General features: G+C 45.0%; 1 protein-coding gene across 7 annotated transcripts in view; it reads right to left on the minus strand.

The window, feature by feature from the left end:
* SREBF1 (sterol regulatory element binding transcription factor 1) overlaps positions 1-23,090 on the minus strand; it is an 82,851-nt gene extending 59,761 nt beyond the window's left edge. For 5 of the 7 annotated variants that reach the window (XM_069210073.1, XM_069210072.1, XM_069210077.1 and 2 more), the window contains exon 1: positions 22,762-23,054. In XM_069210073.1, coding sequence (XP_069066174.1) covers positions 22,762-22,915 — 154 coding nt within the window. In that variant the 5' untranslated portion in view covers positions 22,916-23,054. Of the gene's footprint in view, positions 1-5,934; positions 6,058-22,761 lie in introns of those variants that run through there. The other 2 variants (XM_069210074.1, XM_069210079.1) reach the window with 2 other exon arrangements.
* Positions 23,091-24,339: the final 1,249 nt, after the last annotated feature.

Here is a 24,339-nt window from a genome sequence, read left to right on the forward strand (position 1 = left end):
GCAGCGCTGCTTGCCTGGTGGTGGAAGCCTGGTGGTGGCAGAGTTACAGAAGTGGCGGTTCTGCCACGTTTATTATATGGCGGTCTGGACCGCCATTCCGGTGACGGTATTTACCTCCACTGCCGGCATGGCAGCCCAGACAACCATGTTCGTAATGAGGGCCTTAGTGTAAAATTAGGCATTTTCCAGCACAATTTCTATAACAAATCGACAATAAGTGTTGTTGCAGGCACTGTTAAAGGAAAATTCATAAAATACTAGCTACAATTTCTGGTGTGTCACCAAATGTGTGGATACAGACGAGAGGCTTTGGCATCATCCTATGTAGGGTAAAATGTGAACAAGACAGAGAAACTCATCTAATGGCAGAATTGCACAATGTGAAACTGGGGCCAAACCCAGCTTTTCTGGTCGTCTAAATTGTGTGATAGTAGAGAACAAACTTATTTTACTGCCTCCTTGTCCTTTATCCTCGCATTTTTTAATACTTTGATATACTTCAAGATGAGCACTATTCAAAAATCTCTCTTGTAGATTAGGTACAAGACTGTAATGTTTCTTCATGTATGATAACCTAGGAGACATTAGTAGCAGATGATACTGACTTGTGTATCCATTTATTTCTGGCATCATAATGAAGTGGGGGGCGGGGTGGTCCAAGAATGTTTTATATTTAAAAATATCCCTCTAGAGGCTGAATTGCACAGCGTGAAATCGGGAAACCAGGCATCAATCCCGGTTTCCTCGCTTGACCAAATTGTGCAATCCTAGGCAATTGCTTTATTTGACTCTACCTCTTTGGCCTTTTATCATTACATTATGTTTTCGTGGGCAACATCAAATCAAAGGTGGTGATAAACGATGAAGAGGCACAGTGAAATGCAGCAGATGCTTGGGATCAAGCGGTGAAACCGTGATTGATAGAGCACCTGGAAATTAAAATAAATCTCTCTAGCTGTACTAAAACCTATCTAGCAGTTTCTAGTAAACCACAGTGTTGTCCCATCTCTGATCGCAACCCAGCCCACTTATATGGTGAATATGATGAGTCACGTGTCTCTCAACCTTCACTGGCATGTCATCCTACCAGTGGTGTTAAGGGCAAAAATGACTTATCACTTCTAATAAATGCCACTCATTGTACTACACAATACAAAGCACCTAAGGGAAACGATTGTGAATGTTAAATAAATACAGTATTTTTTTAACATGTGAAAGCATTTCACTTTAATGAATTAAATTGTTACACTGCGAGTAGCAGCAGTGTAATAATGTAATGCACTTAAATAAAATGCTTCAGCATGTTAAAAAATACTATATTTCATTATTGGAAGTCAGTATGCCTTTAAATACTACCCTGGCAGTTAAAACATGCACCTCTCAAGGGCGTTCAACAATCGCCGACATATTGAGACCTTCGGGGATCATCACCTTAAACAGTATCTGTGCTTTACGATTATGAGACAACCTACAGCACACCTGCCTCACACCCTTTAGACTACTGGCTCCATCCACCCACCAGGTACCTGCCAGCATCTGCCATCAAACGGGAGCCTGCAGGCTGGGTGTGCACCTCTTGGGGCTATCTGTCCATGAGCAATTCCAGGAGGACTCTCGGGGGCAAGGTCTACCAAAAGGGCTTACCCGTGGGCAAGACGCAGGGTGCACCGCTAAGGGCTAGGCGCTCGGGCCAGGTCAGGTCATGGTTCTTCGCTTGCTGGCCAGTCTGCTTCAGAGGCCTAGAGTTTCCACGTGGTGAAAGTAGACGCGAGAAAGCATGCGTAATCAAGTACTGAAGTCACCAAGGATGGTGAGATTAGTTTAGGAAGTAAGGCTTTGTGGACTGGAGTCCAAGAAAGCATATTTGAGGGTGGTGGATAAATTAGCAGGGCTGTAAATGATTTAGAGAGGCAGTGGCTTCAGCAATACAAAAATAAGCTCCAGCACAACCTGATCATGCGCAGTGAGACAGTTTACGTCATACAAGCAGCAGGACTGGCATACCGCGGGAGCTGTATAGGGGTTAAGCCCAAAGCACCCGGGGGTGCCATAAAAAAAGTGACCCTTCTGTACCTCATCAAGGGGTGGTCCCGGAAAACCCTTAAATCGGCAGGCCCGGGCTGGATGCAGGTAAACCCTAAACTTAAATTACGTACATGACGCCAAATGCGTGCACACTAGCGCGTATGCTTGTAAATAGCTCGTGGCTGCCTGGCTCTTGCAAGGGTCAGAGAGCGACAGCCAGACAGGAACTGGCTTTGTACTGCCATCTTTAACACTCATTTGTAAAAGTGTTTCTTTAAAAATTAGTGGTAAGGAGGGCAATGCAAACACAAGTACAATTATGCAGAAAGTAGAAAGGGCGTGGCCCGAAGCCCTAAGAAAGCAGGCACCCCTGAAGTCAAAGAAGAAATGAACAGCAAACAAGAACAAAAGACAAATCTTGCCCAGTAATAACTGCCCTGTTAGCCGTACATATGCACTATTGCGCTCCCGTACCGGTACTAGGAGATGGAAGGAGACTGGGGGGTCCACCAGGAGGGAGGCTCTATGCGAGCTCACATCGGGGATGGCTCAGCCCGCCAGTGTTGACTCCAGGGATGCAGCCGATCTGATCACTGCTGTTCCACTCAACTATTCCAGGGTATCAAGCATAGGGGAGGACAGGCAGGTACTGCCTAGGCCTCGTATTTCTTAAAGCTGCTCACTACCGCCCCTCCACCCCCCCCCCCCCGGCTCCGCAATGGGTTCTTCCGCACCCCTCTATGTATCTGCACACAGCATAGGACCTTCAGCAGATGCCCATTTCTCCTCCTCCACTCACCACTTACTAACTGGGGGGCCATGGGGATATTTCCAGTGTTGAGTGATATCTTTACGGGCAATGCTTAATGCTGCAAGTCAAGGAATCTATTGCAGACTTTCTTTTCGGGTTTCTGGACGTAGAATCCAAGAAGGCATTTGTTTACAGTGTGTAACTGGTGCCTTCCCAACGTGCGTTCTAGGTCTGGCGCAACTCGGAACCAAAAGCGAGTAATGACAGGGCAGTTCCATACCATATGGTGGAAGTCTGCATCATGCCATCTCCACTGATGTCATCATTATGCCACTTTAGGATTTTAAAATGCGAAAACCCGACCTCTTTTTGAATTTCAGCAAGTTTGACACCATAATTGTTGCATGTGGTTAGTGGGACAGATCCTTTAAAAGGTTGTTTCATTTAGCTGAGGACCACAAACTGAGGCATTTTTTGTGATTTAATGTTCTTCTGTTTCTAGTGTTTTAAAGTCCCTACTCTGAATTTACACATTATCCCCTTACTTTTATTTTACCAAAAAGTGTTCTCACACCTCTGTGGTTTTGCCCCAGTGTTACTTCCCTGCTTTTTTAAATTAGATCTCACAGAGAAGATTCTGGCACACAAATCTTGGACCCACCCAAGAGAGAGACCCTAAATAGCCCTGAAAGGGGGATTGGTCATCTAGCCAGGTGACCACCTATCAGGAGGGGGCTGTGACGTTACCTGCCTAACCTGGACATTCAGATGCTCCCAGAGGTCCCTGCCAACCTGTACTGAGTACTGTACTGAGTGGGAAGGCAAGGGCTTATCTCCATCAAAGTTTGACAACTGGCAGAGAGGTCAAGAGGACTACTTCAGACCACCACCAGTGATGCAGGATCCAGGCAGCTCAGGATGAGAGGAGATCCACGCAGCCGGTCGTCCCTGTAGTAGGTGCCTGCGGATGCAGGGAAGTCACTCCTTCACTCAAAGGGAGATCCCTTCTTCCTTCTTGTGCAGACTGAAGACTTGACGCCCTCAGAGGATGCACAGCCATGAAAATGTTGCAGAAGCTGGAAGGAGACGTGGAAACAATGTTGCAAGAAGAGTATTCTACGGCGATGCAGATTGTCGGTTCCTGGATGATCCAGTCGCGGTTCCAGTGGCTTATGGCAAAGTGGAGGTTGCAGAGGAGTCCTGCTGGAATCTTGCAAGCCAAATCTGAGGAGCCACCCAAGAGAGAGACCCTAAATAGCCCTGAAAGAGGGACTGGTCACCTAGCCAGGTGACCACCTATCAGGAGGGGGCTCTGACGTCACTGCCTGGCCTGGCCACTCACAAGCTCCCAGAGGTCCCTGCCAACCTTGGATTCAAGATGGCAGACCCCAGGGACCCTCTGGAGGAGCTCTGGGCACCATCCCTGGGGTGATGATGGACAGGGGAGTGGTCACTCCCCTTTTCATTGTCCAGTTTCGCGCCAGAGCAGTGACTGGAGGTCCCTGAACTGGTGCAGACTGGTTTATGCTTGGATGGCACCAAATGTGCCCTTCAAAGCATACAAGTGGCTTGGGGAGGCTACCCCTCCCAAGCCATGTAATACCTATTTCCAAAGGGAGAGGGTGTTACACCCCTCTCCCAAAGGAAATCCTTTGCTCTGACTTCATGGGCTTGAGCTGTTCAAGCAGCAGGAGGGCAGAAAGCATTCTGAGGGGTGGCCTGGAACCCCTGGAAGACTGGTAGGAGTAATGCTGGGGGTCCTCTAAGGCGCCCCCAGAGTGCATGGAATCATACTTTAAATACTGGCAACAGTATTGGGGTATGATTCCGACATGTTTGATACCAATCATGCCTAGATTCGGAGTTACCATTATGTAGTTGGACATAGATAGTGACATGTCCAGTACACACGAAAAATGGCGTCCCTGCACTCACGAAGTCCATGAAAATGGCACTGGAGTTCGTGGGGGGCACCTCTGCTAGTGCAGGGGTGCCCACACACACAGGTACTTGCACCCTGCCGTCTGGACTAGGAGGGCCTGCCATTGGGGTGACTTATAGTGACCTGGTGCATGCACCCTTCTACGCAGGCTGCAATTGCAAGCCTGCAGAACTCTTTGCATCGGTCCCCCCATGGGTGGCATAATACATGCTGCAGCCCATGGGGATCCCGTGGTACCCCAATACCCTGGGTACCTAGGTACCCTATACTAGGGACTTACATGGGGCACCTGTATGCCAAATGTGGGGTGAAAAAGGTTCCAGCAACCAAGTTTACAAGGAGAGAGCATAATCACTGGGGTCCTGGTAAGCAGGATCACACTGACAAACAGGCAAAAAGTGGGGGTAATCAAGCTAGAAAGAGGCTACTTTCCTACAATGTGCGTGTGTTTTTTTTTTTTTTTTTTTTTTTTTTTTTCTCTCTCTCTCTCTCTCTCTCTCCTCTCTCTCTCTCTCTCTCTCTCTCTCTCTCTCTCTCTCTCTCTCTCTCTCTCTCTCTCTCTCTCTCTCTCTCTCTCTCTCTCTCTCTCTCTCTCTCTCTCTCTCTCTCTCTCTCTCTCTCTCTCTCTCTCTCTCTCTCTCTCTCTCTCTCTCTCTCTCTCTCTCTCTCTCTCTCTCTCTCTCTCTCTCTCTCTCTCTCTCTCCTCTCTCTCTCTCTCTCTTGGATAAAGTGCATTTATGGACAGAATTGCCACTACTCTATAAGCTCACACTATCACAAAAACGCTCAGAGCGTTACAAATGCTCCCTAAATGCCTACCATATAACACTTTGAAGCCTTCCCACTTTGTATTACATAATGGCTTAGTGCACCGTCCTCCCAATGCACATTCAGGATTACAATAACCAGAGTAGTAACTAGAAAGAACTGTAAACCTTTGGTAATTGTCGTTTTGCTTTCTCCAGTCCAAATACAGGACTACAAATACGAGACTAGAAAAATGGCAGGAGAAGACGAACTTCTAAACTCTCAAAACGGTCGATGGGTCTCTCTTCATTGCACATCCTACTGTTTGTTTTTCCTGTTACAAACGCAGCCCGATAAATACCAGAAATTAAAAAATGACTAGGTGAGCTACTCACACTTCACATGATGCACCTTGAGATATTTGCAACCTACAGGATGCTGTATACCTAAAAGGAAAAAACGTGTATACCTTCAAATGTGCAATCCATGTCTAAGCACCCAAATCCTAGGCAGCCTTGCACACGAGACGCAGGGGGGCCTTAGACACTGCGGCCTGCTCTGGGGGCAGCCTCCCACTCTGGATCACAATACAGAGGCTGAGACCTGCGCTGGGTTATATATGCTTCATTATTTCCTGTGTGCCCCTGCTCTGCCTCCTCCCTCCCTGCGCGCGCTCCCTCCCTCGCCCGCCTCCCGCCTCCCTGAAGACGGAGGGCGGAATACTGAATCACGGCTTTGGGATGAGGTGATCGCTCTGGGCCAATCGGAGCCCGCCCTGCTCGCCTGCCTACATCTGGGGCTGCCCACCCTCGCCTGCCAGACCCGGGGCCTTTCCCTGGCTGCAGGCCGTGTCTGAGAGGTGACCGGCGGAGGTTACTGCAGGGCATTGCTGCAGTTACCCTTGCACTGCTTCCGTGCCGAGGTTACTCTGGGCCGCTCGTGCGCACAGAAGCAGCGCGACAGGCCCGATAGCGCTCGCCACGTGTAGTTTCACTTTTAATATTTTCAGTATGTGTCTCAGGTGCTTCACACGCGGGCATACCTAGTTTCAAGAGCATCATGGGTACTTACAAAGAATTCCCCAGGGGCCAAAAAGTACGGTCTGTGGTGTGGCCGAGGATCGTGTTGATGCCAGGAGGGTGGGAGTGGTGCTTTGGTTGCACGGCAGTGCTTTGAATGGAAATGTGAAAGTGCAGCTACTCAGTGTTCAGAGTGTCTGTTTGCTCCTAAGCAATGCTGGTACTCTCTTATTAAATGGATTGCAACATTTCTAAAAAGTGCAGGTACTCTCTCAAATTAAAGAAGTGCAGATACTGAGTACAAGATAGAACAGGCCGTTTAAAGCACTGATGCACGGGGTTGTGGGCGTAAGGTGGGCATAGGAGAAACAAGCATGTTCATGGTGTGGACACAAGTCTGGAGTTAGTCTGAGAGTTTCTTCTTACTTGCTTCTCTTTTACTTCAGTTACCGTGTACATAAATGATTGTCCGCTTAGTATTTTTCTGAATGTCAGTGCTCTCTCAAGTAAACAGAAGCCCAGGACTAGTGTTCATACGGTGGCCACACGTGAAGGTCAAGCCTAGGCCGACATTCAGCATCACTGTTCTAGGGACTGGAAGTTCGCCCCCCCCCTTTCCAGGTGATCTTTCATATTTTAATTTTGGTATTGTGTAGATTCATTTTTTGTTGTCACTTATATTTGTTACCAAATTCTTTCCTTGTCATTCTCCGATTCCTTTTTTATTGTCACCCCAAGTCAAAGTTGCCCATACTCTCTTTTATTTTAATCCCAATTTCTCTTGATGTATGCCCTTGATGTGTGACCACTGACTGCCCTGTAATCTTAACACTCTGATCGATCTCCTAGTGTTATCCCATCCTTTTCGATTGTTCTTTGTCATCACCAATTTCCACTCCCTCCTTGATTTCTCTTATTGTCACCCTGTGTTTTCTTTCAATGCTTCCCCAACACTAGAGATTTCACTTTTACTGTCAAAGTGTAATGTATTTCCCACTATCACCACATCCTCTGCTCTCACACTCATTTTCTGAGAGGAGTTACTAGGTGGTGGGCGTGGTAGAAAATGCTGCCAAAACTTCACTTTACTCATGCTCTCACCTACACACCCAAAGAACATGACAAAGTTTATTCCTTATCAGTGTGGCTGGAACATCAAGAAGAATCCAACCATGTATTTCAGCTTTGCCAATGGGAGGCCACAATAGAAAGAAAAGTTGTGAGTGGAACACTCGCCGCAAAAAATACAAGGATATTGTGGTGTATCTCTTAATGTTCAAACCCCAAGAGACCGTAAAGTGTATGTTGAGGTTTATAAATGCTTAAATTAAATGATGGCCCTGGAAAATAAAAAACAATGTGTGACAAAGACAGTTGTACTTTTAATCCAAAACACATTATAGTTGACAAAGCAGATGTTGCTGTCTGAGTCCAACGTATTATCGAAAAAGTGAGGTAGCTGGAAATGCAAAAAAATTTGCAGACTTCTTGAAAAACTGAAAAGACAAAACAAATCTATTGCTATGCCTGGCCCAGGATTGTGCAATCACACCCAGATCAGACTCAAACCTAACCTCTCTCAAAAAGGACTAGGAGACTTACCTCTTAAAAATATAGCTCAGAGTCTAGCATGCTCTAATCTTTAGCTCCAGTGTTGTTTGCTAGCTTCTGTTCTAAATGTTCTTTTGTTAACAGATGCCTTTTACACTTGTATCTCTTGTTATAGCGGTCTTTAGAGCACCGTGCTTCCCATGAGGCAATGTCCACACGCTAAAACAACACATGTAAATTAATAAAATACCTCTAAATCATACCATGGAACTCAGTGCTTAAGTGTCTGATCCCATCAATGTCAATGAATGTGGGCTCTCTTGGGAAGACGAGGAAAAGTTGCTAGCCGAAGGACTCCAATTGAGTTTAAGAAGTCATTTAGCTTGAAATACTGTAGTTGTGATTACAAAGGAAGGGAGTTACTCCAGACATGTTGTAGGAAAGTACCCTCTTTCTTGGCATGGTTACCCCCATTTTCTGCCTGTTGTCACTGTGTTTGACTGTGTACACTGAGATCCTACAACATGCCACCCAGGGGGAGCCCATGCAAAGTGTATCAGCAGGCCTGCCATTGCAGCCTGTGTGAAACGGTGCACATACCCTTTTCACTACAGGTCACTGCACCAGGTCACTTTACGTCACCCCTATGGCAGGCCCTCCTAGCACAGAGGGCAGGGTGCAAGTACCTGTGTGTGAGGGCACCCCTGCACTAGCAGAGGTGCCCCCACAAACTCCAGTTCCATTCTCCTGGACTTCGTGAGTGATGGGACGCCAATTTATGCGTTTACTGGACATAGGTCACTACCTATGTCCAGCTACATAATGGTAACTCCGAACCTAAACATGTTTGGTATCAAACATGTCGAAATCATACCCCAATACTTTTGCCAGTATTGGTAGTGTGATTCCATGCACTCTGGGTGCTCCTTAGAGGACCCCCAGCATTGCTCCTACCAGCCTTCTGGCATTTTACGGGCATCCCAAGCTGCTGCCACCCCACAGACAGGTTTCTGCCCTCCTGCTGCTTGAACAGCTCAAGCCCAGGAAGGCAGAACAAAGGATTTCCTTTGGGAGAGGAGTGTAACACCCTCTCCCTTTAGAAACAGGTGTTACATGGCTTGGGAGGGGTAGCCTCCCCAAACCACTGGTATGCTTTAAAGGGCACATTTGGTGCCCTCCATGCGTAAACCAGTCTACACCGGTTCATTGACCTTCAGTCCCTCCTCTGACGTGAAACTGGACAATGGAAGGGAGAGTGACCACTCCCCTGTCCATCACCTCTCCCCCACCCCCTGGGGTGGTGCCCAGAGCTCCTCTAGAGAGTCCCTGGGTTCTGCTATCTTGAATCCAAGGTTGGCAGGGACCTCTGGCAGTATCTGAGTGGCCATGTTATGCAGGTGATGTCCAGACCCCTCCTAATAGGTGGTCACCTGGCTAGGTGACCAATCCCCCTTTAAGGGCTATTTAGGGTCTCTCTCTTGGGTCGGTCCCAGATTCGGCTTGCAAGATTCCAGCAGGACCCCTCTGCACCCTCTACTTTAACTCCTAGCCACTGGAACCACAAATGGACCCTCTAGGAACCGACAATCTGTATCCACGACCGAGACTCTGCTTGCAACATTGTTTCCACGACTCCTTCCAGCTTCTGCAACATTTCCCTGGCTGTGCACCCTCTGAGGGCGGCAAGACTTCAGTCTGCGCAAGAAAGAAGAAAGAATCTCCCTTGGGGAAGGAGTCACTCCCCTGCATCTGCAAGCACTAACTGCAACAATAACTGGATGCGTGGATCTCCTCTCATCCTGAGCTGCGTGGATCCTGCATCACAGGTTTTGATACGGACTAGTCCTCTTGGTCCTCTCTGCCAGCTGTCCAACTTTGATGGAGGGAAGCCCTTGCCTTCCCAAGCAGGACAGATACCCAAGTGCACCACATCTCTTGCAGCTACCAAGGATTGTTTGCATCTCCTCCAAGGGATCTTCAGGCTCCGTGCAGACCCAGCCCCCAGCACTCCTTCCAGGGACGCACAGCCCTCTGTGCGCTTCTCCTGCGGCGTGGGACCCTTCTCCAGATGTGCTGCGTGGGCTCCTCTGCGACTCCTGGTTCCTCATCCAGTGGGTCTCCTGTGGGGACTATCTCTGCTTTTTGGGACTCTCTGCCTTCCTGAGGGCCCCCTAGGACTTCCCCCATGGGTTGAGTCCTCCTGGACCTTGTTGATCCCTGCAGCTCCACTTTTGCTTCACCAAGACTTCTGCTTTTGCCAAGGCTTGTTGGTGGCTCTTCCATGCCACTGACTGACTGCAATCATCCATCTAGCGTAGGACGACGACTGTCTCCTCTAGGAACTCTTCACCTTCTCCATGGCTGCATTCCTGACCGTCTTCGTCCTACTGTCGACCAACTCCTGCATCCACAGCTGGGTGGGTAGTAGCTCCTGCTCCCCCTGGACTCTTGTGTGACTTCCTGACTTGGTCCCCTTCTTACACAGGTCTTCCTCTTCAGGAATCCACTGCTGGTTTCTTGCAGTCTTGTCTGGGTGTTGCATTTTCTTCCTTTTTGGGTGGTCTGGGGGAAATCTAGTAATTTACTCCTTTCCCGCTGGTCGCTAGGGGGCACTGTGATACTTTCCTTTGGGGTTTTCTAGTACCCCCAGCTCCCCTCTACACATTCCACTTGCCTAGGTGTGGGTCCTGTGTTTGCATTCCATTTTTTTAGTATATGGTTAGGGCTCCCCCTAGGGTCACTACTGTCTATTGCTATTTGCACTGTTTTCTAACACTTTCTATGCCTATTGCTGATTACTAGTGTACATATCTAGTGTGTTACTTACCTCCTATTGGAGGGTTGCCTCTCTAGTACTTTTTGGTATTTGTGTTACCATAATAAAATACCTTTATTTTTGTATGACTGTTTTCTTTCTTGTGTGTAGGTGCTGTGTGACTACAGTGGTATTGCATGAGCTTTGCATGTCTCCTAGATAAGCCGTGGCTGCTCATCCACAGCTATCTCTAGAGAGCCTGGCTTCCAGACACTGCCTACACTACACTAATAGGGGATACCTGGATGTGGTATAAGGTGTAAGTACCGAAGGTACCCACCACACACCAGGCCAGCTTCCTACAAATGTCTAATTTGGGAGTGGTGGACATACTAAAGATTATTCTGTGAGAATGGTCTCCAGTGAGCACCACAGCAGTGATTCGTAGAAAACACACCTGTTTCTGCTATGTGGCTCCAGATTCTATTTGACATCACTTGGCAGCTACACCAACTTTAATAGTTTATCAGATTACATGGAAAATAACTCTACTTAGAATAATTTCAGGGGGAATAATATGGAGGCCACTGCCCTATGCTGAACTGATACCTTTGGATGCTCATTGCATTTGACCACAAATCTGCTTCCAAACACAGACTGAAGTCTTGGTCGGCCGCAGCATGTCGTTGTAATGTGTAAAAATGCAGGCCCATATTTATACTTTTTTAGCGCCGCATTTGTGTTGTTTTTTGACACAAAATCGGCACAAACTTACAAAATACAATGGTATTTTGTAAGTTTGCACCGCATTTGCGTCAAAAATCTACGCAAATGTGGCGCTAAAAAAGTATAAATATGGGCCGCAGTCTTCAAACACATATTTTGCAGTAACTCAAACTCCAAAACATAAACTACCAAAATATTCCAGGAGCACATAATCCCACTTCCAAGCACGTCCCCAAATAAAAAATCAAAATGCTTGTACGAAGATATTTTTTGTAAGGTATTTTTTTTGTAAGTCCATATTTTGCAGTCGATGTATTTATGGAAAATGCTTTACAGTCGATATTTTCACATGGAACATCTCTCATAGGTGGTACCTGTAGGCACTACCACCAGGCTGACTGATCCCCATTTCTTACCATTGACTTTAAAGGCCTGTCGGACAAAGGTATTATTTCTACCATGCAAGAGAATTCAAAGGTTATGCCACATAAGCGGAATTGTACCACGAGAGATCGCGTATAGGAATATCATGGTATCGTAATATGGTAGACAAAATATAGAGGTACAAAATACTGAAAGATAAGTGCACATAGGGGAACTATAGATTAGCTATTTTTAGATCCACATCTACATACTTTGAAGATATATGTCGTTAAGGTGCATATATTGTAATTGCATTTCTATAGCACTCACTACCCTTGACGAGGCATTGAAGCACTTTATCCTGGGTAGCACACAGCTCCGGCACCCAGTGTTATTGTTTATTGTTAGTTATTGGGATTAGTCATGTGTGCTCAAGCAAACCATTCCATGCAGTCATTCCAATTACTTTATTGTGGACTAAATTAATAGGGATTCGTTGTGATAATTGAAATGAAATTGAGATTCTGTAAATGCTACAGTGGATGTCTCCTGGTGTTCATCCTCAGAGTTGGCTCCCAGTGTTGATTACAAAGCAGAGGGGGATCCATTTGAATATCTGAATAGCAATTATTGATAAGTAACTGGCTATGTTCTAGTAATAGAGGAAATTCAAAAACTATGAATTTCTTATTTATGGCCTCTTGATACAGACTCGAGTCAAAAGCAAACACAGCCCGCATGGGCATTTAGATGAACAAATAAGACTAACTCTCAAAATGTTATTTCCTTTCTTCCTACTTTATTAAACGTTCCTTTCGTGTGCATGTTCTCCACCCAGCCCAGAAGTTGAGTTAAAAACAATCTTTACATACTTACCTTTTGATAGTATATCTACAATATTAAGTTCCCACGATAATCCCTACTTGATATTTAGGAGGCATACTTATTAGCACATAATCAACAGTGGTGTGGGCACAAGCAAGCCTGTAGAAAGAATTTTGATCTCAGGACGGTAACTGTAAGGCTCCAGGAAAATAACAACACCTTGGTGACTTCAGGGTGTCCTCTAGCTCTTTGGCTTCCTTTATGTCATTGGTACCATGAAGTTGCTTGTGAGAGTTCAGTTGGTTATGAAGACTGCAGCAACGGTGGACCATGGTAGAGCTTCCACATAATGTCATGTCATAAGCTAACCAGTTCCCAGTACTACCTTTAATTTACCATATCAGTACGTTCTGAGACCTGTCCTCTTGGTCTCGTTCATTTAACCCTACCAAACAAGGAAACAATGATATATAAAAGCTAAGTCCGGGAATGGATAAGGGGCGTTCTCCTGACATGGTAACACTAATCGGGCGAGGTGGTAAACATTGTGGTCACAGGCTGCTTCTTAGTTTATTGAGGGAGTCGGCTCTAAAGAAGATACCTGAAACGACTGTCACAAGATTGAAGCTGCTTTGATAGACTTACGAGGAAGGACGTGTCTTGATTGGTGGGGCAGTCTGGGCAAACCTCACACCCACATTCAGCAGATGGGACACCCAGAGACAAGCGACAGGTAGCAGCTGCCACTGTTCTCACATTTCCACCTTTGTTCATTTCCACTTCGCTTCAATTGAACCGGCTTGGCAAACACATGATAACTATTTGTCAACCTTAAGCCTACGCCTGGATACACAGTATCCCTCTAAAATTAAGCTTTTTGACAGCCCTAATTAAATTCACAAGAGGGCCTACAGGTAATTTATTTCACATGTATGTTATGAACATTGTTGAGTTTGAAGATGCTAATTGTCTGTGTTGCAGGTCACAAACTTGAATATAACAACGTTACAGCCTTGGCATGAGTAGTACGTGCTATATAAATTCAAATTACAATTATATAACTTTCAGCCAGTTGAGTGTCACTGTTTCTCTACTAAAAGTAGTGATGCTCATGGGGCCACGATATGGATTTCCAGGCACACAAATTAAGCCAGCCATAATTTTCAAGCTGGTAAATAGAAGACCATTAAATGTAGTGGTATGGGCAGAACGTAAATACAACAGTAGTGTGATAGGAAAGCCTCTATAACACGCAAGTGTTAACACGAAAATTGCAATATTTGCAAATGGAAGGACATTTGCAGTCTTAAAAGCTCTTGTAAAATAACAGGTTTTGTATTTTACTTAGGAACGCCTGGGAGATCCAGAGAGAACTAATGCTGCATGTATAGCAATACTGGTTATCTACAAAAGTACTTTAACACATGTGATAACAGTGAGTGTGTACATAGTCGAACTGTTATGAACCGTTGGTGTAAATGTATAGATGGATTTAAGCTGTGTCAAGCCTATGGGTTTTGCCCATCACCTGGGGAAGCACAACAACATACATTATTTAGACCTTGACTCGGACTCTGCCTGTGCTCTTGAAGCATGATACAACACATACATACTTGTCTCACCGGGTGGTGTTGAGGCAGTCTATTCTTTCCCGCCAGATGAGTCGGCCATCATAGACCCTATTCAGTACTCTAAACCATGTGTTTCATCAACAATACTTCCACAGTACCTAACACTGGGCCTGTTTCAATGTTGGCACTATTTGCGTTATATTTACTAACAGTTTCATTTCGCACAGAGAAGACACACTGAGAGACAAGAAGGGCTCTGAGAGAACAAAGCCCCTTCTGAGGCCATTGGGTTTATTGCCACCGATGACTATAATACTGGTAAACTGAGCAAGATACTCAATAGACACTGGGGTTTATTTACTAATGAGTCCCTTATGGTTAAATGAACAAAGTGTTACATTTAGACGAGGAAGAACTCTGAAAAAGATTGTGAGTCCTAGCTTTCCCACTACTAGGCGGCCGGACAATGATATTCATGGCCAGCTTCGACACCCGATTTGTGTAGTATGTAACCCTAGGTGATCACAAAACTCCAAAATGAGAAAATTCACACCAGAAACAACACGTTTATGCACCCGTGCTGCATTCACTTACATAATTCACATCCACAATGAGATCAGTCGCAGAGTAAACATGAATAATTAATTGCAGAGCAGCAATTAGAATCTGAAACATATTTCATATTAGAACCCCGTAGCTCTAGTGTCAAATGCCAGTATTGTAAACCCCCAAAAACATTTTATGACCTTTACTCCCATAGAGTGTATTTTAATAGGGTCCTATCACCATATTGCGACTGCTTCTTACAACTGAATTATAAACGAGGTTATAATGTGAGCCACGAATTGTTACCAGAACGCCTGTAATTAATTACAAGTAGTATAACCCATGGTTGTCCATAATTCCCCCCCAAAAATCATCATCTTTGCCAAAGAAACCTTAGAGGCACTACTCACTGTATTGCGGCCTGATGGTCTTCTCATCCTGAAATAGTATGGCCCATATTTATACTTTTTAGCACCGCATTTGCGTCATTTTTTGACGCAAAAGCAGCGCAAACATACAAAATACAATTGTATTTGGTTAGTTTGCGTCAAAAAACGACGCAAATGCAGCACTAAAAAAGTATAAATATGGGCCTATGTGTCCACAGTGTCCTGTCTTGGTGCCATCTCATACCCAGGTAGTAAAAGAAACAAACACAGACCAGCTCAATCAAGTAAATACGTGTCCGTCATGTTATGATGGGGAGGAGAGTAATGAAATTCAATATACAAAGTGTGTTCTTTGCTAGATCGTTACTACCATTATAAGCCTAATATCCAATAAAAATATATTTAAAAGTATTCACAGTAAAATGAATACAAATTGGAAACACATCTTGCAAGTCCTGCCAAGAGCTAATGTCATTTATGGACCTAACATTCACACAAGTGTACAGCTTCCGACAGTGTGCTGATATCTATTATCAATTGAAAGTATATGTATATATATATTGGTACCAAAATCATCATAAAGAGATCAGGATGAGGCAAAAGGTAATCAAAACAAGACGAAGAAGTGTATATGTAACACTACGAACGAAACAGTAAATAATGCAGCCTGCTCCAAATGCCTTTCCTCTTGACAAAAGATCATATGATGTACCATATTCATCCAGTCTTCAAGACAAAAATCCCATAAATTAGCCCATCAGAATAAAGTGATTTAAGGTAAATTAACCTAGCAACACACATATGTACTGATTCCGTAAAATACTTATGTTGGTTCAACCTTATGTCAATCTTTCCTGTATTTGCCACAGCTTGTTAATGATAACCCTCGACCTTATTCTTCATACATAGGTTGATCATGAGCCCCTATATCACGCCATATTACTGGGGAAGAGGGGAGCACACCAACCACTGGCACCATGCTTGTGTGCAACAGGCCTCTTTAGTGAAAACAGGTAAACTTAACAATATAGATCCTGAGCCCTTGACTCAAAAAAGTAACTGCCTCACTGTACAAAAAGTTCACCTATGTTACCCACCCCTGCCGTCCCACTTTGCCACTGCAATACTGTATTTCACTCACCCTGATTTGCGTGATTGCTAGGTTTAAACATGTTTCCAATTTGTAACTGTGAACATGTAACTAACAATTTGCTACAGAGCGTTTCACTACCTATCTCGTCCAGGAGTGATCTCATCTACCGTTCCTTATCCACCTGGCCTGCCGCTTTCAACAACCCTAAACTTCTGTAAACCATTGCAACTTGACCTGTCACTGCTAATGCACCTGCTTCAAGTGACAACCGTAATTATGACAACAAAACCCTCTAGCACACCTGTTGCTAACCAGCTAGCTCTAAACCGAAGCTACACTAAGTTGGACCACAGCTAGCGGTTCTTCTTTTAGGGTTGGTCAGGAGAGGAAAAGCGTTGCAACTGCTACCCGCCACTATGTCACCTATACAAAATGGTGGCAGGTGCCCCAGAATGGCTGGTTATGTAGCCTTGGGCTACTGGTAGCCCAAATAGCCCAAGAAACCCAAAGTAGTTGCAGACTGCTCCACTTCCCCAATCCTCCCAGGGAGGAGAACTCCTGCTGTTCAGCTGCCTCCCCAAAAGCACTTTCCCCCCAAAAGTCTTGATACATAGAAAGACCTCATTCAACAACTTTTAATTTCAAGATCCATTCTGCTTCTGTTCAACAAAGTGTCAATTCCATATGTCTGTGTCTGGGTTCTATTGGAATATGCTGTATTCCATGAAATGTATTTGTTTATCCTGGGATTTAGTGAGGCCAGAGGAGGAATGCAGTGCTATGGGATACATATTATCTCGCTATGATCACTCTCAGGTGTGCCAGAATTTGCTTGCTAAGCGGTCTAACAGTGCTACCGACTTAAATCACACCACACTTGCGTACAATTATATATACCGTTTATTTAGTGAAATATGTCATGTGGAACTCTATCTGATATGTGATGATTGTACTTCATTGAAAAGATTGTTTTCTATCTTTATCAAATATGCAAACTCATTTAAGGAAACTTTTGTTGGAGTGAGTCAACCAATTGCAGTTATGAATGTGTTTTTGAAGGTATTCAAGAATGAGGACACAGTTTTGGCATGAACTGGATTGTGGTGACTTGTAGTGCGCACAAGAATAACTAGTTACCATTTTACCAAGACTGGACTAATGGTTGACCTTTATGTAATTTGTTTCTCAAATTTTAGACCCTAACCTTTGAACCTAATTGACATTGAATTGGGAGAATATAATTAAGGCTCCCTGTTTTCTGTATTTACTGATTTTTACAAATAAATACAGACAGAAAACGATCTGTTTCCTGTTTGTATTTATTTTTAAAAGCGGAAAAATACAGAAGATTGTTCTTCTTGTGAGTGACTCCCCACACTGCATTTCACAAATTTCAGACCAGCTGCTAAGCAGATAGACTCCATGGGATGTTAAAAACAGGTTGAGATTCCCAAATACAGGTATATGTTAACATACATTTGTGTATACAGGGAGTGCAGAATTATTAGGCAAATGAGTATTTTGACCACATCATCCTCTTTATGCATGTTGTCTGACTCCAAGCTGTATAGGCTCGAAAGCCTACTACCAATTAAGCATATTAGGTGATGTGCATCTCTGTAATGAGAAGGGGTGTGGTCTAATGACATCAACACCCTATATCAGGTGTGCATAATTATTAGGCAACTTCCTTTCCTTTGGCAAAATGGGTCAAAAGAAGGACTTGACAGGCTCAGAAAAGTCAAAAATAGTGAGATATCTTGCAGAGGGATGCAGCACTCTTAAAATTGCAAAGCTTCTGAAGCGTGATCATCGAACAATCAAGCGTTTCATTCAAAATAGTCAACAGGGTCGCAAGAAGCGTGTGGAAAAACCAAGGCGCAAAATAACTGCCCATGAACTGAGAAAAGTCAAGCGTGCAGCTGCCACGATGCCACTTGCCACCAGTTTGGCCATATTTCAGAGCTGCAACATCACTGGAGTACCCAAAAGCACAAGGTGTGCAATACTCAGAGACATGGCCAAGGTAAGAAAGGCTGAAAGACGACCACCACTGAACAAGACACACAAGCTGAAACGTCAAGACTGGGCCAAGAAATATCTCAAGACTGATTTTTCTAAGGTTTTATGGACTGATGAAATGAGAGTGAGTCTTGATGGGCCAGATGGATGGGCCCGTGGCTGGATTGGTAAAGGGCAGAGAGCTCCAGTCCGATTCAGACGCCAGCAAGGTGGAGGTGGAGTACTGGTTTGGGCTGGTATCATCAAAGATGAGCTTGTGGGGCCTTTTCGGGTTGAGGATGGAGTCAAGCTCAACTCCCAGTCCTACTGCCAGTTCCTGGAAGACACCTTCTTCAAGCAGTGGTACAGAAAGAAGTCTGCATCCTTCAAGAAAAACATGATTTTCATGCAGGACAATGCTCCATCACACGCGTCCAAGTACTCCACAGCGTGGCTGGCAAGAAAGGGTATAAAAGAAGGAAATCTAATGACATGGCCTCCTTGTTCACCTGATCTGAACCCCATTGAGAACCTGTGGTCCATCATCAAATGTGAGATTTACAAGGAGGGAAAACAGTACACCTCTCTGAACAGTGTCTGGGAGGCTGTGGTTGCTGCTGCACGCAATGTTGATGGTGAACAGATCAAAACACTGACAGAATCCATGGATGGCAGGCTTTTGAGTGTCCTTGCAAAGAAAGGTGGCTATATTGGTCACTGATTTGTTTTTGTTTTGTTTTTGAATGTCAGAAATGAATATTTGTGAATGTTGAGATGTTATATTGGTTTCACTGGCAATAATAAATAATTGAAATGGGTATATATTTTTTTTTGTTAAGTTGCCTAATAATTATGCACAGTAATAGTCACCTGCACACACAGATATCCCCCTAACATAGCTAAAACTAAAAACAAACTAAAAACTACTTCCAAAAATATTCAGCTTTGATATTAATGAGTTTTTTGGGTTCATTGAGAACATGGTTGTTGTTCAATAATAAAATTAATCCTCAAAAATACAACTTGCCTAATAATTCTGCACTCCCTGTAATGCTAATATTCAACTGTGGATGTAGTGTTTTGCTTAATGTGGTAAAACACAACAGGCATACCAATATATGAGTAGGTTTATCAGTTACATAAATATGGAAATATACCATTTTGCTACTCCATTTAGTCTCAAACCACAAAATATGGATAGATACCAATGAAATGGGCAAAAAATGAATATGGATAAATACAGACGTAAATGTTAAAAGAATAAATACCATAAAACCGGGAGCCCTAATTATAATACTGAGACTGTTATCTCTCTTACACATTAAGTGTGTTTACTTTCCTTTTATTGATTTTCCTTGTCACAATCCGTACTCACACTTAACTTGGTTACTTACTCCAAATGCATTGTTGACTTGTGATTATTTCTGTAACTTTCTATATGGGCCCTGTAAACTGTTAACATGTACTGTTATTTACAATACATTAACTTCCAGTTTTTGAAGGGGCAACAAGTTTTATACATACAAAAATGTGAATTCTAGGTATGGTTTACGGACTATCTTAGTTAGGATTTGTGTTGGCCTTTTGTGTACCAGAATCTATATTTTGTAATTACGCTATTGTCAATCATAATAAATAGGTTAAGGACTAATGTTTTGCAGACCATGCCCCCAGTTATTGTATATTTGGCAGCTCGAGGAAGTCTAGGCGACTAAGCCTGACATAACAGAACCTCTTGGATGATGAAGAAAGTGGAATGAAGAACAATTGCTAGAAGATTTCTTAGGAGATACAGCTCATGGTATTTTTTGAGCTTGCAATTAGACAAGACCCAATGTGCGCCAGAAACCTTTACATACTAGGTTTCATACTGTTGCGGCTCGCGGTGTTGGGGGTGCAGCGCGGGAGGGATATTAATAAAAAAAAATTAAAAGGAATTAAACTTACCTGAAAGCTGCGCGTGCCACGCAGCGTCCTGCTCCTCTGCTGGCATTAATAGGTTCCCAGCCAGCCCTGCTGCCAATCCTGATGCTGCAGTGTCAGGATTGGCTGGGAGCACCCAGGCAGACTGGGATCCTGTGCAGGCTCTCTCCAGCCCAGCAACTGTGTATCTGGGCTGGAGAGAGCCCTGTGCGCATATGTGTTTGGCTGGCTCGAGACCGACGGCCAAACACACGTGCGCCCTGAAGGGTAGTGTTCAGCACTCCCGCTCACACTGGTCTACCCATGGCCCCTTCCCTTTACAAGGAAACAATGTTAAACACTGTTTATAACAGTTTCCTTATAAAGGCTTTGCAGCTGGCGAGGGTGGCGAGTCCCCTCTGCACTCATGGAGGAGCCGCCCCTGCCCACACCTAAATTGTTTAAAGGAATACATTTCGTTTATTTTTTATTTCGTATTGCTACTCCCTATCACTAAAGTATATGTTAAGAACTTAATAACAGGTATGAAAATAAATTGGCCACAACCTAGGATAAAGTTGGGGCACTGGACCGCCTTGCGCTACTGCCTGATGATGCGCTCGCGCGGTGCACAGCCGCGTGGGAAGAAAACATGGCCGCCCGTCAGTGAACCCTGTGAGAGCTGTGGGGGAATGAACGCTAGTAACCCTGGTGACGTCACTGCCTCTGGGGACCGAAGGGGCGTGGCCTCGCGCAAACGCTGCTCAGCACTCAGTGAAGAGCCGTCCAGGTGAAGCGCAGGACCCAGGAAACGGCAGTTCGGCAACCGGGGGACATTTTGTGACACTTGCTTGTCCCATTAAACTTCAGCAGCATATCTGCACGAAATCACGCCTTGATCGCCATGTTTTGGGGCTGTCCAGGGCAGGCATATTATGCCCTGACCTTGTGCTGCTGGGAGACTTTTTGGGAGTTATTTTGACAGAAGAATTATATATCACTGAAATATACATCTAAAGAGAGCTTGTTGAGAGGAACAACTTGCCAACGTCCCGGAAAGTAGCACGTGCGTTAGTCTCTGCCGGTGGGGACGACCATAAGGGAACAAAGAGCACGGAAAGTTGTGCCAAGGCTCAAGCTTGAATTAGTGGGTGGATGGCACGTTATTATAGACCGAGTTGCACCCTGAAATTATAGACGTATTAAGACATGGGCAAAGTGGGCTGTTGCCAAGGGCCCCAGCCTTTCGGGGAAGGGGGGGTGGGAGGGGTCTGATCCCCACACAGTTCTTCCCTGATGACCTTAAATGATTCTTAACCATAGATTATTTTAAATACCATTGACTTTAATTTGTGTTTTTTTTTCAAATATGAGAGATGTGTGGGAGTCTATTGCAGAGAAAGGTTGCTTGTTTTACAGAACCATGCAACATCAATAAAAAAAAAGTTCAGTTTAGATCAAAACAAGGCCTTTCATATGTGAAATGACAGTTGGTCGCAGAGATTATTTGCAAATATATTAGTGAGCTGCTGCTGTATTACAATATTGAAAACACAAATCACAACCCCTGACAAAAGGATAGAAACACATTTAGAATCTGGACCAGTGTGCCATTCCAAGGTCGGTCACCTGGCCAAAGAGGGGCACGAAAAAGCTGAAATTGGATCAGAAATTAAAAGATGTTCTGAACAGGGGCCCTCATGTCCCTGCCTGAGGAATGAGGTAGGAAACGCCTCAAGACATGGCTATTCGATCAGCGCCCCCTCTCCCCCAGCGCCTTGAGACCCTGACGAGTGAGTAGCGCGCTTTATAAATTACATGATTGATTTATTGATAACGCTCTCCATCCAGACGCTGAAAAAACGAGCATTAATCCCACTCAGTCAGAGGAAGAAATGGACTATAATACTTTTCTGGCAGAAAAGGGATGAGACATAAAGGCATTCAGGGAGAAGTGAGAATGGGTGAAAGTTAATTCCATGCAAGAAGAGGTGGCCATGAGAACTTCAGGCCCCCAGAGAAAGAAAAGCACAGATACCGCATCTGGTAGAGAGGTGCAGCCACATGCTTGTAGAGAATGGAAAGACTGTGATATATGATCACTTGAACAGAAGTAAGACCTGGTGACACAAAATCCCATCTAAGGTGAAATGCGATTTTTTTTATTACTGTCCTTGACTTTCAGAGTACGTGTCTTTTTAAGCGCTCAAGGGTCGGGTAGAGATGGTTGGACGGAAATCCTCCCAGTCATAAGCCAATTTTTCCCAGCAGCCGGATAGAGGCAATATCTGGAGCAATTATAGCTTGTGTACGTGCACCAATCTGTGTTTATATTATAGCGCCGCGAGTGCTCACAAGCAGCCTACAGTCACATGCAGTGCTACAGGACAGATTACAACAAATACATTTTTTTATAAATCAGGAAAACCGCTCCCATGTAGAAATGATGACATCAACTCATTAAACATATGTAAAGATGTAAAATTGCACCCCGGAGGATGGGCAGGAAACAAGGACACGGATACCGAAAGTACTGACTGGGGCCCGGTACTCACCGTCTATGTCACTGAGCAGGGCGGTGTCGATCTCATGGGGGTCGCTGAAGGCGAGTGAGGGATCCAGCCCCTCGAGGGAGGGGTCCTCAAAGGCCATGCTGTCCATCCCGATCCCCGTCGGCCCCCTGTCACTCATTAATGAATAGTCTCCCATCCAGTGTTCTCCCCATGCACTGGCAATCGAGGGACGCGCGAAGGCTCAGTCTGTCCGCCGAAAGTGCCACTTAATTTTCCGTTATTACTTTTTTTGATCTGGGGTGTGCGGGTAACATTACCAGCCTGGCATTCTCCACCCTGCAGGTCTGTCTCGTGAAAAGTTGGTCTGTAAACTGGAAAAGCAAACCTGCTGTCGGGGGGGGGGGCGGGTCCCAGATAGAGTGCCCGCCCCCATACCCTGAGTGGCAGATCTTTTTGTGTCCCCCCCCCCCCCGCCTCCCAAGACCAGCCCCTCAAAATGACAGAGCAGCTGCGACAGAAGCCAGCATGCACATTCAGGAAGTGTGTGTGGAGGCGGCAGCCTCGGCGCTTGTTTAATCAGGATATGTGTGGTTTTTAGGGACGGGCATTCTATTAAAGTAAAGAGCAAATATTTTCCAGTTGCAGTTTGCGCTTGTTACAAACAAGTTTGTTTTTTTAACTTTTCCCATTACTTGCCCAATTAAATATGGGCGGGAGGGTAGTGGAGGTTCGAGGATAAACGCAAAGTGCTAAAGAATATAGGGTTTGAGTGTATATAGAGGGACATTTGAAGTGATGGGCCGAACATTGTAGTGTAGAAGTTATATGGATGCGGGGCGCTGAAGGGCTTGCCCGTATGCTTAACGCACTACGTATGTATTTGTATAGCGCACTATCGCCCGTGAGGGTATCCTGGCACTGTGCAGGTTTGTGAAGCTAGCATCAGGAGGGTGGACTTTCTGAAAACGCCAAATCTTCAGCTTCTTGAAGAATTCACAATTCAAGAAGAGACGAGGGGCTCTAATGTTGGGTGGTGTGGGGAGGGGGTGGGGGGTGTTGTTTCATGCTTTAGGAGCGTAGTACGAGAAGGCTGGACCTCTGGAATGGTTTTGTGGGTGCGTGGGGTGGATGCTAGTAAGAGTCCAGCAGAGTGGAGGTGCCCGGGGAGTTGGTGGTAATGTATGCCGGTGTTTAGGTAGCTGTATGTGTGGGTGAGAAGCTTAAATTGTGCTTGCTTATGTATAGGGAGCCACTACGTTGTGTGGGGTGTGGGGTGTGTGGCTGCGAGGGGGTGTTGTCTCTGTTTTTGCTCCTACGTGGTATTTCCAGACGTGCGCAGTTATGGTTATGGTTTATGGTATGCCAGCAGTTTTATAAGCTCTGCAAGCCTTTCTATGATAATTATGATTACCTGACACATTCAGTCCAATTTGCTGATTCTGATGTATCTGGGCTGGTTGGATGGGGAGAGTAAGAGATCTGCTAGGATGGGCTGCGTTACTCTCATCCCTTCCATGACTGTCATTATATGTTACTGAGTAATGATCAGAGTATGAGCTAGCCAGGACTTACAGGGTGAAGAACGTTAAAGTGCCCCAGTGGCCAGTAGCGTGTAGCAGG

Source organism: Pleurodeles waltl, chromosome 10 (assembly GCF_031143425.1).
Source record: "Pleurodeles waltl isolate 20211129_DDA chromosome 10, aPleWal1.hap1.20221129, whole genome shotgun sequence".
NCBI lineage: Eukaryota > Metazoa > Chordata > Amphibia > Caudata > Salamandridae > Pleurodeles > Pleurodeles waltl.